This window comes from Mustela lutreola, chromosome 3, assembly GCF_030435805.1.
Source record: "Mustela lutreola isolate mMusLut2 chromosome 3, mMusLut2.pri, whole genome shotgun sequence".
Lineage (NCBI taxonomy): Eukaryota > Metazoa > Chordata > Mammalia > Carnivora > Mustelidae > Mustela > Mustela lutreola.
Genome location: NC_081292.1, coordinates 155,855,079 through 155,869,296, shown reverse-complemented (window position 1 = coordinate 155,869,296; position 14,218 = coordinate 155,855,079). Strand labels below are relative to the sequence as shown.

Sequence of the window (14,218 nt, the reverse complement as noted above, 5' to 3'; positions counted from 1 at the left end):
GGTCGAGGCTTAAGGACTGAGCCATGCAGGTGCCCCTACCTTCTATTTAAATACAAGGCACACATTTATTTCCTATGTCAAACTGTTCTAGTTGGAACAAAAATGAAATATTACATTGTTATTAGAAGTAATGGTAATATACTGACCTCTTCCAGTACTTGCACCGAGTTAAGCTCAATATGTGAGCATGAATACTGTGAAATGTGATGCTGTCTGTATTTTAGATCTGCTCTCAATTGCTGAATAGGATTTATCACATTCTTAAGATATGTGCACCACTGTTCTGATAACTCTTGTTCTATGAAGAAACAAAATTACATCCAGGTAGCCCCTTATTATTTTAAGTTCCTTCAAGAACCGGTCATTACAATGCAGATTTAGCTTTGGATTCCTTCAGAAAAAAACCAGCAGTTAATAGGAAGAGAACCTATGGTGAGTGGCCCACTTTCATCTTCAAAATGAATCTCCCCTTTAAACATAGGATCAAAAAGGAAAACAACTCACCAAAATTTAGAAGGTCAGAAAGACATTCATTTCCAATGTTTTCTTCACAGAGAAAGGATTTTATTTCAGATTCCACTTTACATCTGAAATAGACATTATCTCCAGTTCATTATCTCAGTTTTTTTAAAATAATCATAAACATACATAGATTTTAAAATTCACCTGTTCATTTATTCAGACCATACACTTGCTAGACCTGGAGATAGAAAGAAGCATAAGCGAACACCCCAGGTAGAAGTAACAGCTTGAGCATAAAGACAAGCGCATGGCACATCCTAGCATTGTTTTGTGTGGAAAGACCTTAGGGCAGTAGGAAGCCACTGAGGGATATTCAGCTGACCTCACCTGCCAAGCAGATCTGTGTTTAAGAAAGATTCCCAAGGCCGCAAAATGGGGTGTGGGCTGGGAGGAGTGGGCAATAAAAACAGAAAATGAAGAGAGAGGGGATCAGGTAAACCTGGACCAACATGGAGGTTATTTCAAAAGTTAAGATATCATGAGTTCCTGAAATAGGGAAATGGGTGTACAAGTAGAATTTAATTACTAATAAAAGTAATACATCTTAATGACTTTTTATCATATTATTTAAATATAGTCATTTTTAGAATAAAACCATAATCAGCTCTAAATGGACATCCAAAAACACTGTAGTTTATCCCATGCTTATGGCAGATTTAATGAAATCATAGAAAAGAGTTTTGATTATCATTTATCAACATCAGAAATGATATAAAATAAGAAAATAGCATCAATTACTTTAATACAATGGTTATTTTTATTTTTGCATATAAGTTTCCAGTTCCTGTCTACATGCATATATATTTTAAATAACTATACTTATGGCATATTTACCATTTTATATTGGGATTTTTCAATAGCATTTTAAGATATTTCTAGGGATACCTAGGTGGCTCAGTCATTAAGCATCTGGCTTCCACTCAGTCATGATCTCAGTGTCCTAGGATTGAGCCCCACATCAGGCTCCCTGCTCAGCCAGAGGCCTGCTTCTCCCTCTCCTACCCCCACCCCACTTGTGTTCCCTCTCTTGCTATCTCTCTCTCTCTGTGTCAAATAAATAAATAAAATCTTTCTAAAAGATACTTCTAAGTAATTCTCACAATTGCCATTTATTTTAATGGCCTCATAGTATTCTATTTTATATATGTGCCACCATCTTCTAAGCCAACTTACTTACATGGACAGAGGTTTTATTTGTATCTATAATGGAGGAATTTGGGGTACCTGGGTGGCTCAGTGGGTTAAGCCTCTGCCTTCAGCCCAGGTCATGATCTCAGGGTCCTGGGATCAAGCCCCACATCGGGCTCCCTGCTCAGCAGGGGGCCTACTTCCCTCTCCCCCATGCCTGCCTCTCTGTCTACTTGTGATTTCTCTCTCTGTGTCAAATAAATAAATAAATAAAATCTTTAAAAATTTAGTGATTAAAAAAAAAATATATATATATATAATGGAGGGACACTATTGTAGATGATACTTCATTGTCTACTTTTTTAACATGTAGTTTTTGCCAAAAAAATATTTGAAACTGTTACATGAAGGATGGTTGCATAATTGTGGAATAAAAACAAATTATTTCATGGTGGATTTGTTTAAACAAAAACACAGCACTTATCAACCATCTAGCTCAACTCCCTTAAGTTTTCAGCACCCAGAAAATCATAGTAAAACATACAAGCCAATAGGAGAATTGGCTTTGTTTATCCAGGAGACCAACCTGCTACTTACATGTAATAATTCTAGTAAGTTCCATCTTGGTTTCCTAGATTAACAACCTAACCCATCTGCCAAGATCAGGCTTTTTCTCTGATAGTCCTGATTGCCCAACAAAATTCAAAAGCATTTTTTTAAGTCCTCAATAACTATGAGACTCTGAAACTAGCTTGTGAATATAAGCTAATTTCCCGAATTGTGTTCTATAAAACAATACTGTCAATGAGATGCTGGGATTGGGGGGAATGGGAAATAGTAAACTAAACAAAATTTGATATGTTTCAGCTTATCATATGTTTCAGCACAGGATTTCTTAAAAACTTGATTATGCTAAAGTGCATTGAGGTGATTTTCTTGAGGTGATTGAGAAATAGATTTTCTAATTTATAGGAACATGAAATTCATTATTCTCAATGGAGTATCTCAAAGAATATTTGTTTTATAGAATTTGGTTTAGTAAATATAAAAATTGTGGTTGGGGGCTCCTGGGTGGTTCAGCCAATAAAGCATCTGACCCTTTTTAGCCTTAGGTCATAATCTCATGGTTGTGGGACTGAGACCTGCATAGGGCTCCATGCTCAGTGTAGAGTCTGCTTAAGACTCTCCCTCTCTACTTCTGGCCCTCCCCACCCCCAACTAAAATCAATCAATCAATCTATCTATCTATCTTTAAAAAAAAATTCTGGTGGATTCAAGAGCAATAAAAATTGTAACTCTGGAGAAGAGAATCCTGCCCTATTCATCACTGACTTGCTAGACCAGGTCTCGGGTGTTTTCCAAGGTGGAACTCTGCAGCACATACAATGTCTTCCCCTCTGATGAGTGAGCAAATGTAAGGCAGCTTTCTGTGCCCAAATCTGCCAATTTAAGTACCTCCTAATACTATTTGGCCTATCCTCTGTTACCAGTGAATCTGACGGCACTACAAAAAAGTCTCCTGAGTTTTTGCCTAGATGATATGTTCACCTACTTCTTAGATCTGCCTAGTTGCAATGCAACCGCCTGCAAGGTAAACCAGCCTGGTGATGGGTGTTATTGAACTCTTGGGAGTCTACTGCCATACATGTCCTCATCCTTCCAGGATGGTGCCAAAGTTCTAGGTATAAAATCAGTCTCCTCAGGACATCAAACATTGCCAGAGCTTCCTGAGATTTCTAGGGTAATCACTTGGTTACCAATTTGGGTAGAACAAACAAAACATGGGGTACAAGAATGGTAGAGACAGAAGCCATAAGCAAACAATAAACAAAGAGATACGGATCATGAAAGGCAGAGCAAGAGAATATGATAAAGTTTCATTAATGAAATTAACAGCCAGGAGACCTGCAGAAAATTAGGGTACCAGAGCAGGCTGAAGGTCAAAGCTCTGTCCCTCCCACAATGAAGGAACTTAGCAGGTCAGGCAGCTTGGTTCCTAACACTCAGCTATTTGATCCACTTCTCACCTGAGTTTGTCCCAAGTGAGCATACCACAGAGGCAGAGAAGGGAGTCTCACAACCAATGGCTGGAGGAAGGCCTCAGGAGCTGGGCTTAGAGAGTTCTTTGAGGCTCTGAGTTGCACAGTATGAATACTGGTGTCAATTTTCTCTTTAAAGATTTATTTATAGACATTTAATTGTTGTTGGTTAAACCCCATGATATCCTCTGTAAAAAGGAGACATTTTGGGGGGGTGGGAGGTTGGGATACCAGGTGGTGGGCATTATAAAGGCACAGATTGCATGGAGCACTGGGTGTGGTGAAAAAATAATGAATACTGTTTTTCTGAAAATAAATAAATTAATTTTTTAAAAATGAAAAAAAGGAGACATTTTTAAAATAATATTTTAAGATTAAAACTGTGAAAAAAGAAGAAAGAAAATAAAACTAAAACTGTGAGCAAGAGACTACATGTATTTCTAAGGGATTTGGTTATAAAACATCTCTTGTAGGAATTATCGTACAAGTAGTAAAGTGTACAAATGAACCCTCCAAATTTTATAATTCAACAATTCTGACTAAAACAAAAATTGTAATTCTTTACCACATGGTCAATATAAATAACTCCCTCCTTAACTCTACACCAGTCATTCTGAAACAAGGAAGCAAGTCCCTGTAAGAAAGTATATCGAGGTTTCCAAGAGGTATAGTTTGGGAAAGCACATTAAATACTAAATGTAATAAGTTTAAGTGTGAAATTTTATAAATTTAAATTTTATATATTTTAAATATTATATTAAAAAAACTATATATTTAGAAATTTTGTATGTCTAGTTTCCTTGGGATAGATTTCAAAGAATTAAAAATTGGCCAAAAAAAATTTTTTTGCTAGCAAGATTAGACAAATTCAATAATCAGGTGATATGAATGGAATCCTGTGGGGGAGATAAGCTTCTGAATTCCAAGTTCCTGGAGTGCAGGAGTTAAAGGCAAGTGCTCCAATGCCATCTTCACGTAAACAAGCTGATTTGCCTTCTGTGAAAAACTTTGATCCTCTGAAACTCAAGATTGTCACCTGTAAAGTGGGGACACAAAGATACCTACTCTGTAGGTATGGTCATAAGGATGGTCATAAGGACTTAATGAAATAAAGCATATAAATTATTTACCATATTACCTGGCACATACTAAATAGCCCAACAAAAGTTCAATGTCATTGTAGTCCCCCACCTTCTGTGGGCCTGAGAGTCTCAAACAGACTCTCCTATGGTGAAGCATAAAAATATTTTATTTTTAATCTTTTATTAAAAAGGAGTATAGGTTTTTAAAGGTTGGAGCTCACACTCCTGACTTTCTGGTGGTCCCTAAATTCTCCACAAATCAAGCCACTTCTCTAACTTTCCTCCTTTCACTCTTAGTTTTTATTTCAGTGAAAACATATTGAAATGAGTCCGCTTTCTAGAATAACACAGAAAATTATCTTAGAATTCTTCTTTTTGTTCTATTTTCAGCACTTACAAGTTTCAACACATTAAGGCTATTCCTTGAATGCTCCTTCCTTCCATTGCCTTTGTGTCATTCCAGGTCAACCATTTTCCATAATGATATGTATATGCCTCTTCTATCTAGCTCTAGAACAGCTAATGCACACATTTAGAAGCATGTGGAACAGCCAAGATAAAAACTTTCACCAGTGTCTTCCTTTACCTTTGAGCTTGCATCAGTGAGGGCTGTAATAAAAATTTTCTAACAGCTTTTCTTTCTACCAAGTTATGCAAATTTAAAAAAAATTTCTAATGGGCTCAAACATCCTCTCCATAAAAGGTGACTTTTTGAGACATATAATGGGACTGATTTGTTTTTATGTTGCAGCATAGTGATGGAGTCTATATAATTTTGTCTTTGTTTGTTTTAAGTTATACAATGTCGTAAAACCATTTCCAATCATGAGCCTTTTAGTTCAGTTCAGAATCTCTTACCAGAATAAGAAACTCCTACTAATTTGAAAAGTACCTACAAAAGTATCTATCAAAGGTAAAGTTAATGACCTTTGGATTTGACTTAGAATAAGACCATAAAACAACCTATTTTAATATAAAATATATGATTAAAATATACATTTTAAAAAGCATACTTTATAAATACCACCACCATTAAAACTAGTATACATGTTTCATATGGAGGGGAAACATATCTGCCTTCTCTTTCTGCCCTAACCTCTGAAAGAAATGTATTTTTCAAGGATTACAATTAAGAACAATGATAGAATCGTTATTTTGTTGCTTCATCATGAAACAAGTGCTAGAAATACTAACAAAAGTCAAAAATGCAAATTGACTAAGTTAGTCATGAGGCAGCTACATCTAGAAATCAGTGAACAACTTGAGCCCCTTAGTTCATTTTTTATTCATTTATTGAAATCTTTTCTCTGTCTCCTCCTATGAATCCTACAACGAAAAGATAAAACTGATGGTATGTTTGCCCTTGTTTGGCACTTCATAGGGAAGACAAACATGTAAACAAGATATTATAATTCAATGTGCTAAGGGCAATATGAATAATTACAATTATGAGAGGGAATGTAGAAGAATAAATGATCAGCAGATATAGAAGATGATCTTTTTTCCCCGAAGGAAAGCAAAAACCACATTAATGTATTCACTGGGTTTCAAATTAAATTGAGGAAATGAAGGAATTTTAATTTAACTCACAATCAAACTGTAACTTTAACTCTTTTTAGTGGTTCAATTAACATGGAAAGTTATGGAACTTCTAACTAAGTGCAGCTCTTAGCAAGTCCCACATGTTCTTGTAGAGATTTCCCTCAGTTCTTACCTGACATCAGTTAGCCGTTGGTGTTCCTGCCACCACACTTGCTTGTGTTGTTTTAGTAGTGTTTGTTCCTTAGATATCTTTGAAGTCTCCACTGCTTTCCTGATCTAGATTTAGAAGAACAAAAAAGGAGCAATTCCAATATTTTCTAAGTGTGTTTTCCACAAGGAAATTGTTTAATTTGTCATTTCTAAGTTAAATATTTATCCTTTTTCAATCCTAATAGTGCATTTTCTAACACAAAATCCACCTTAAAATAAGTAATTCATTAAACAAAATGCAGGACGGTGAAAGAGAAAATGGTTTGGAATACTGTCCAAGTCAAGAATTGTCTTTAAAGTAGTTATGAAAAGAAAGATGATGTAATTCTATTTTCCTTACATACGATGAAAAACACCTTAATTCACACAGTCTCACAAAATTTTTCAAGAGCTTTCCATATATTTCTTCTCTTTTTGATACCTCTTCCCTGCCAGGCATTATGGCCATCATTATTCCCATTTGACTTATGAGGACACTGAAGTTCAGAGAGGTTAAAAAAACTTGTCAAGATCATGAAGCTCATAAACATCAGAAACACATAGACCTTGGTGTTCAGATTGGCTTTTACATGCTCCTTCAGCAGAGGACTGGGAAAAGTCAATTGGATAAGTTGTTAGAAAGTCTGGCTTTAGTTTCAGCTTCAGCACCTACTAGAAATACGACTTTGAAATCCAGTTTTAATCTTTCAACTCCATGACTTCATAAGTAAAGTTTTAAAAAATTTAGGCAAATATTTATTTGAAGGAACTTAAAGAAATTGTGAAAAATCATGTAACACTAAAGCCCACATTTGTAATTAAATTTAAAATTTCCTCAAATTTTATGGCTTTTTGAAAATGTAGTTCATAATTAGTGCTTTGGAGTTTGTTGACAAGTTGTATCAGGCCTGGATCTGTTTGCCTTAACATCCATTCTTGGCCATCTCCCTGATCTGCTCCATATCACAGAGCGGCCCGTTTCCCAGACAACCCTATTAACAGGCTTCCAGCTGGTTTCAGCCAAAGGGAGAAACTGGTTTCAGAGACTGAACAGAGGGAGGAAAGCAGAAGCCAAAGGATTACTCTGCCTGCCTTTTCTACTCTCAGAGTGGTCTCCAGAAGCATCTGCATCTTCTCCATTGCTCTAACATTTCTTGACAGTTCTACTATAGTTCCAACAATTTCTGGGTAAACTCAGCCCACACAATGTGGTACAGATTTGCTTTTTCTAATATCCCTCTGACCCAAGCATGGCAGTGACTTTTGCTGTTGTTAACCCCTGTATTCCTTCATGACCCCATTTGGCTTCTCAACCTGTGTAACCATTTCCTGCATTAATGACACCTAAAATCCTCAATGTCTGGATGCCTGGGTGGCTGAGGGTCATGATCCTGGATCCAGTCCTGTATCAGGCTCCCAGCTCCACAGGGAGTCTGCTTTTCCCTCTGACCTTCTCTCTCTTGCTCTCTCTCTCACAAATAAATGAATAAAATATTTAAATCCTCAATGTCTGTTTCCTTGTTAGACTGATATTCATGTGTTCACTGAATTCACATACCCAATATTAGTACTTCTAAACATCTATAAAAGTGCTACTCCCAAATCAGAAATTTGATGAAATATGCATATTTTATGTTTTCTGTGCTACTAGAATACTTAGTAGCCTGAAAGCTTTAACAGATCAATGCTGAAGATAAAAAAATTTCAGAAGACAAGTCTTAAAAAGAGACTCTTTATAATGCATGCTATTTCTAGCTGTCATTCACTGATTGCTTTAACCTTGAGTTTATCTTTTCACTGTTCCAGTTACTGATTCAAAATTAGGGGTATAGGAAAACAAAAACATTAAGTCAAAGTCAAATCTTTTCCCCAGGAGGTCTTAGGAGTGTAACAATTAGGAAAAGTACATTTAAATAAAAACAGGAGGGGCACCTGAATGGCTCAGTGGGGAAAGCTTCTGCCTTCCGCTCAGGTTGTGATCCAGGACAGAATCAGACTCCCTGTTTAGCCGGGACTCTGCTTCTCCCTCGGCCTCTCCCTCTGGCAGCTGCACCCTCTCTTTTTCTCTCCCATTCACTCTCTCTCTCTCTCTCTCAAATAAAAAAATAAAATCTTAAAAAAAAAAAAAGAATAGGAAACTGCAGAAAAACACTCAGCAATCCTTATTTCACCTACTAAAAACATAAAAGTACATAGTGTTTCTAAAATCTGACACTCTCGTATTTGCTTTAAGAATGCCTAAAACCCCTTTCAATTATTTGCCACCTATAGCCTCTAAAGTTTGTTGCAGCAGACACAACTTTTTTTTTTTTTTTTTTTTTTTTTATAAACATATATTTTTTATATACATATATTTTTATCCCCAGGTCTGTCCACAATAGCCAAACTATGGAAAGAACCTAGACACAACTTTTAAAATTAGATTTCTTTGACATATTTGGTCCATGTTGTACAAAAAAATTAAAACACATTGGTGAAAGATGTAGACACATTTTTATAGCTTAAAAAAATCAATGTTGTAGCCTTTGAGCCCAGGGTAAGACCAATTAAGTAGACTATAAAAGTGAAAATAAAGCTACTATTTTTCACTAGACACTTCCAATATTTTAAAGAACATCCTGATTTTTTTAAGTTCACTCATTGACTCCGCTTCTATCCTCAGGCCAAAAATGAAGGAAAAATAAAGTCTTAAAAGAATAAAAAGATTTAAAGTTGTATCTTTTTCAATAGAGAGATTTCTAGGTGAATCTAATGTATTTTGCTGGGCAATAAGCCATATGAAATCAATATTTAAGGTGGATTATGACTTATGCAGAATGCTAATGAATTAAAAATAGCAAAAATAATAAATTCATTAATGAATAAGAAACTAGAGGTTTCCTATATGGCCTATTGTGATGATCCAAGATAATAAGGCTCTAAATAGGCACCCTGAAATGCACAAAAACCCTTTGGGCAGATGGTCCATTTTTAAATATAAGCAACAATAAGTAGTGGACAACTTAAATGTTGGTTACATATATATATACATTTGTCAAAATTCATTGAGTTGTACATAAGATCTGTGTACTTATTATACCTCATCAAAGGTAAAAGAACAGTTAAGTGTATAAGGAACTGTTAAGATAAATAAAAAGAAAAAAAACCCATCTACACTAAGATGCAATTCCTCATCTATCAAGCTAGAAAACCTCAGATGTGTCACAAAACACCCTGTGAGGCTATAGGGAAACATATTCTTTCCTGTTGCTGGTGGGAATGCAAAATGGTGCTGCCTCCCATGGAAGGGAATCTGGAGGTGTATGGTGAAATTTCTAATGGATTTACCCCCTGACCTAGTAAATTTGCTTATAGAAGACTATACTGACAAAAGTATAAAAAGACAAATGAACAACAAACTATTCACTGCAGCACTATTTGCGATGGAAAAAGACTGCAGTACAAAAATTCTATCAATAAGTGATCCTGCCAAAATAAGTTGAACCGGAATCTCATCCAGTCTGCAGATATAACTACTAATTTACTGGAAATACAAGAGACAGAAAAACATGTTAAGTGACACCACCAGGATGTAATCAGCAAAATCCAAACTGTAAGAAAATATAAAAGACAAACAATATAATTTCTTAAAAAATAAATTACAAAAATATAAGAGGATAGAGGAGGAGACCTAAAAAATAAAATCAACTGTAATATGCAGATCCTACTTAGACACTGATTTGAACAAACTCCAAGTAAAAAGAATTGAAGACAATCATGGAAATTTAACACTGGATATTTGAAATTAAGAAATTATTAGTATCCTAATGGTAATGGTCTTATAAGGTTTGGGGTGGGGCTGTTTAGCCCCCATCTTTTAGAGATACATGCTGAAATATTTATGATTAAATATTATGATGCCTGAGATTTACTTCAAAACAATCCAGCAGAGGGGAAAGTTGTAGTAAGGACTACAGAGAGAGCAATAGCCAAGAGTTGATCATAGTTGAAGCTGGATAAATTACAAAGAGATTATTAATCATTCACTCTCATTTTGCATGTGCTTACAATTTCTGATAATGTTTTTTAAAAAGAATTAGTAGACAAATAGTTAGATAATAAGAAATATTTATTCTTGCTAAGCAAAACTATTCAAATAAAAATAATCGTAAAGATCTCTTTTATATTTAACCTAAATTATATGTGAACAGTTAACATATAATATACCAAAAATTGGTCTCTGTTTCCAGCCCAAATCTACTTTTTGACTTCAGATTCAATCTCAGCCTGTGAAAAACTAGATTACTCTATGTTCACATCAGTATCTTATCTGGCAGTCCACAATTTGTGCATGATCAATAACATAAACACATCTGATCAATATACCAATACAAGTAACAGAAACAAGGCAAATCTTCTGAATTTACTGCTAATTAACAATAATTATCAAATATAACTAAGTACTCTAGATCCAGCTTAAAGCAAATACATCCTTAGTGTTAACATTCTATCCTTCAGTTTAAGTATATTTACACTTAATATTGCCAGAATATACTGCTACAGTAATTAACAAGATTGTTAAAGCTGTTAATTTCACGTGCAAGAAAAGAACATATTTAGTTAGGTAAAAAGTAGGAAATGAACTGATATTTAACAAAAATATTGAAAAAATGTTAACTATGTAATATGAGGAAGAAAAATATTCTTCTTGAGCCAAGGCATATTTTATATAAATGTAAATAAATGTAAATAACAATATAAGAAAGGGTAACAGAGATAACATTATAATAATAATCCCAGTTGGTATAGACTGGTTCGTATATAGATTAGCATTCATAACATTAAATAAAATAAACTTTAAGAATTATACTTAATTTCTAGTTAACTAATTCCATTTAAGCCATGAACCAAAAATCACATGAAACAACATTCTCAGTACATCTTTCTTAATCCAGCTGTACTAAAAAATGAAAACTATAAAAGGAAAGAAGAAAGTATTAGAAAATGATGAGGTATCCAGGATACGCTTTGTTCTCACTAACTGAAATTCAAAACAACAGATACCATAAAAATGCTCTAACAGGACAATTCCTTATCATTATGAATCTATGGAGACTAAAAATGGAAGCAAGAAGCTTATCAAAATGATTACTACAGACTGTGGACCATTTTCAGTAGTTGAAGACAGGGATTTTTGAGATTTGCCAAGCTATAAATCCCAGGTACAGTTATTTCCAGAAAATATGTAACTAAAAAGCTTCTTCCTGAATTATATTCTATGAACAAAAAGGGTATTGATGTTATTTAAAATGTCAGTTGAAAGTAATCATCTGTTTAATCTCATGAATGTGTAACACAGTGACCAGAGAAGCAATCTAACAGCTGACAGGGCTGAGAAATTACTGCCCTTGCACTTAATATCAAAAACTGAAAGCCACATCAATGATTAACATTTTTAAACATGTTTATTCTTTGATAGTGATTCTATTACCAAAGAGAAATTCCCCATGGCCAAGCAATGAGTTCTAACATTTAACCATTCTACATTCAGCCAAAAAAATTTTTTGAAACATGATGGATGGACAGAGAAAAACAGATATATAGATAATATTTAAGATGTATGTGTGTATATACATGAATATATATGTACATATTCCAATACTGGAAGGGTGTAGAGGAAGTACCTGTGGTGGTATCTTTATTAGAACACTTTAAAAAAGAACTTTTTAAAAAACATCCAAATTTTTTTTGCATGATCACTCCAATCATGGGAATTTATCCTATGAGGGTGAAAGATTCTAAAACATGAAAATGTCTCTGCATGAAGATATTTACCAAAGTACGATTTCTAATATTATAAAATTGGATACAATCCAAATATCCAAAAATCGAGATGTGATAAGGTATATTATCTTTTTCTATTTGAAGTACTCATCACTCCTGTTTTGGCTTAATTTTTATTGGCCTTGACATCCCAATTCCAATGTCATTGCCTCAAAAAAGCCTTCCCACTGAACTATGATCAAGTCCTCTTAGTATACACCAGACAGCATGTTTTTATTATTTGAAAACACTCACTTTCCTCCTTCTCTCCTACAAACAGTGCATGCTATGAGGGCAAGGGATGTATTTTGCTCATTATTGTATTATTGAGCCACATAATAAATATTTATTTATGAGAGCAATTAAATATTCTATAATAAATATTAAAAAGATTATGTGGCAAAGTGTTAGGGGGAAAGTATACAGGATTTCATGACTATATTTATCATGGGAGAAAATAAAATATCTCTGTATATGTTTATGTCTATATATGTGTGAATATATGTGATGTATAAAGAATGGGTCAGAATAGAAGTCAGAAATATGAAGATAGTTTTATTAGGATGATGGTTATATAAGTGATTTTCCCATAAAATTTCTTTCAATGTCCTGAGAACATCAAATTCTTTCAAAGTTACATCTGAACTGAAAAAACAAGGCCCATTCTAAGAAGTTTGCTTAGTTTGAAGGGATATATCTCATGGGTAGATAGTCATTTCTTTAAAATAGGTACAAAATGTGCTTTGGAATCATAATGTTTGCCATTTTAAAAAGACATTAACCAGAAAAAGCCATGTAAAAATAATGTAACACAAAAAATACTAAATGGATGAAAACTTTTAATTACTTAATATGTCACTTTGCCAAATCAGATTTTTAATGCAACAAAGCAATGTTGCTTATAATGTACTTTATTATTTGCACAAGAGAGAAACATACTGTAATAGTAATCCTAAACCACACTTGGTCCTAAAATACTGTACAATCATTTGTACAAAAAGCTTTTGAAAAATCTAGTCCAGGTTCACCTTTTCTGAGATGAGGGCAAAAAAGGGAATTGTAGAAAAGAGAGGCACTTGAGGGCACATTTGTATCATGCTGCAAAAGGAGCCTTAAATCAGATGGTAATCCATGGCTGGCACTTATTTGCAGTTCTTATTTTTCAGAGCAAGTTAGAAATTGTCAAAAGCTAATAAAATAGCTAGCTTTCTAAAAGTAAAGACCTCAGGGATGTTATGAACATTAACTGAGGAATGCATGTAAACTATATAGCAAAGAGTCTGAGAGCATTCAATAAACGTCAGCGGCTCTTCACTATTATTAATAGTTGGAAGATTCTAAAAACTATTTAGAATGTCATTAATTTTCACATTTACATTATAAATATCATTTTACTTCCAGAAAACTCAATTTTCCAAAACTAGAAAACACACACACATACACACTTCTAACCTTTAGCTCTGTAGAGGCAGAAGCTAATTTTTTTGCTTCCGTTAATGCATGCAACTGTTGATAGTCTACTGGTTTATACTTGATGTTTCTCATTCCATTTTTCATATGGAATACCAGATTATCTGTTTTTCATTAAAACAGAAAATGACAAAAAAAATAATATCACATTATTGGAAGTCTCATAATCGAAGTTAGCGGCAATAACTATTTAGTTATTTTATTTTTTTAGTTATTTATTTTAGTTTTCATTTTTATTTATTTTGTTTAGCACAAAATGGTTATGTTGTTGTATTATTTTTAAATATTTTTAAGCAAAAACAAGAAATGATATTATAACATTCATAGTATAGTTGAACCTCTATCTTTAGAAACTTTAAAAATAATTACCACTATATACTTTGCATAAAATTACTTCTAAAAGAACATAAAGGGAATACTTCCACTTAAGTAAGTTTATTGAGA

General features: G+C 33.8%; 1 protein-coding gene across 4 annotated transcripts in view; it reads right to left on the bottom strand.

Moving 5' to 3' along the window:
* Positions 1-13,890, bottom strand: part of CCDC148 (coiled-coil domain containing 148) — a 208,370-nt gene extending 194,480 nt beyond the window's left edge. For 2 of the 4 annotated variants that reach the window (XR_009351940.1, XM_059167279.1), the window contains exons 1-4: positions 13,757-13,890; positions 6,486-6,589; positions 505-587; positions 147-298 (exon numbers count right to left, since the gene is read on the bottom strand). Coding sequence is in view for 3 of the 4 variants with exons in the window: in XM_059167279.1 (XP_059023262.1) it covers positions 147-298; positions 505-587; positions 6,486-6,589; positions 13,757-13,861 (444 nt within the window). In the remaining variant the exon portion in view is untranslated. The remainder of the gene's footprint in view (positions 1-146; positions 299-504; positions 588-6,485; positions 6,590-13,756) is intronic. The other 2 variants (XM_059167278.1, XM_059167277.1) reach the window with 1 other exon arrangement.
* Between the last annotated feature and the right edge of the window lie 328 nt (positions 13,891-14,218).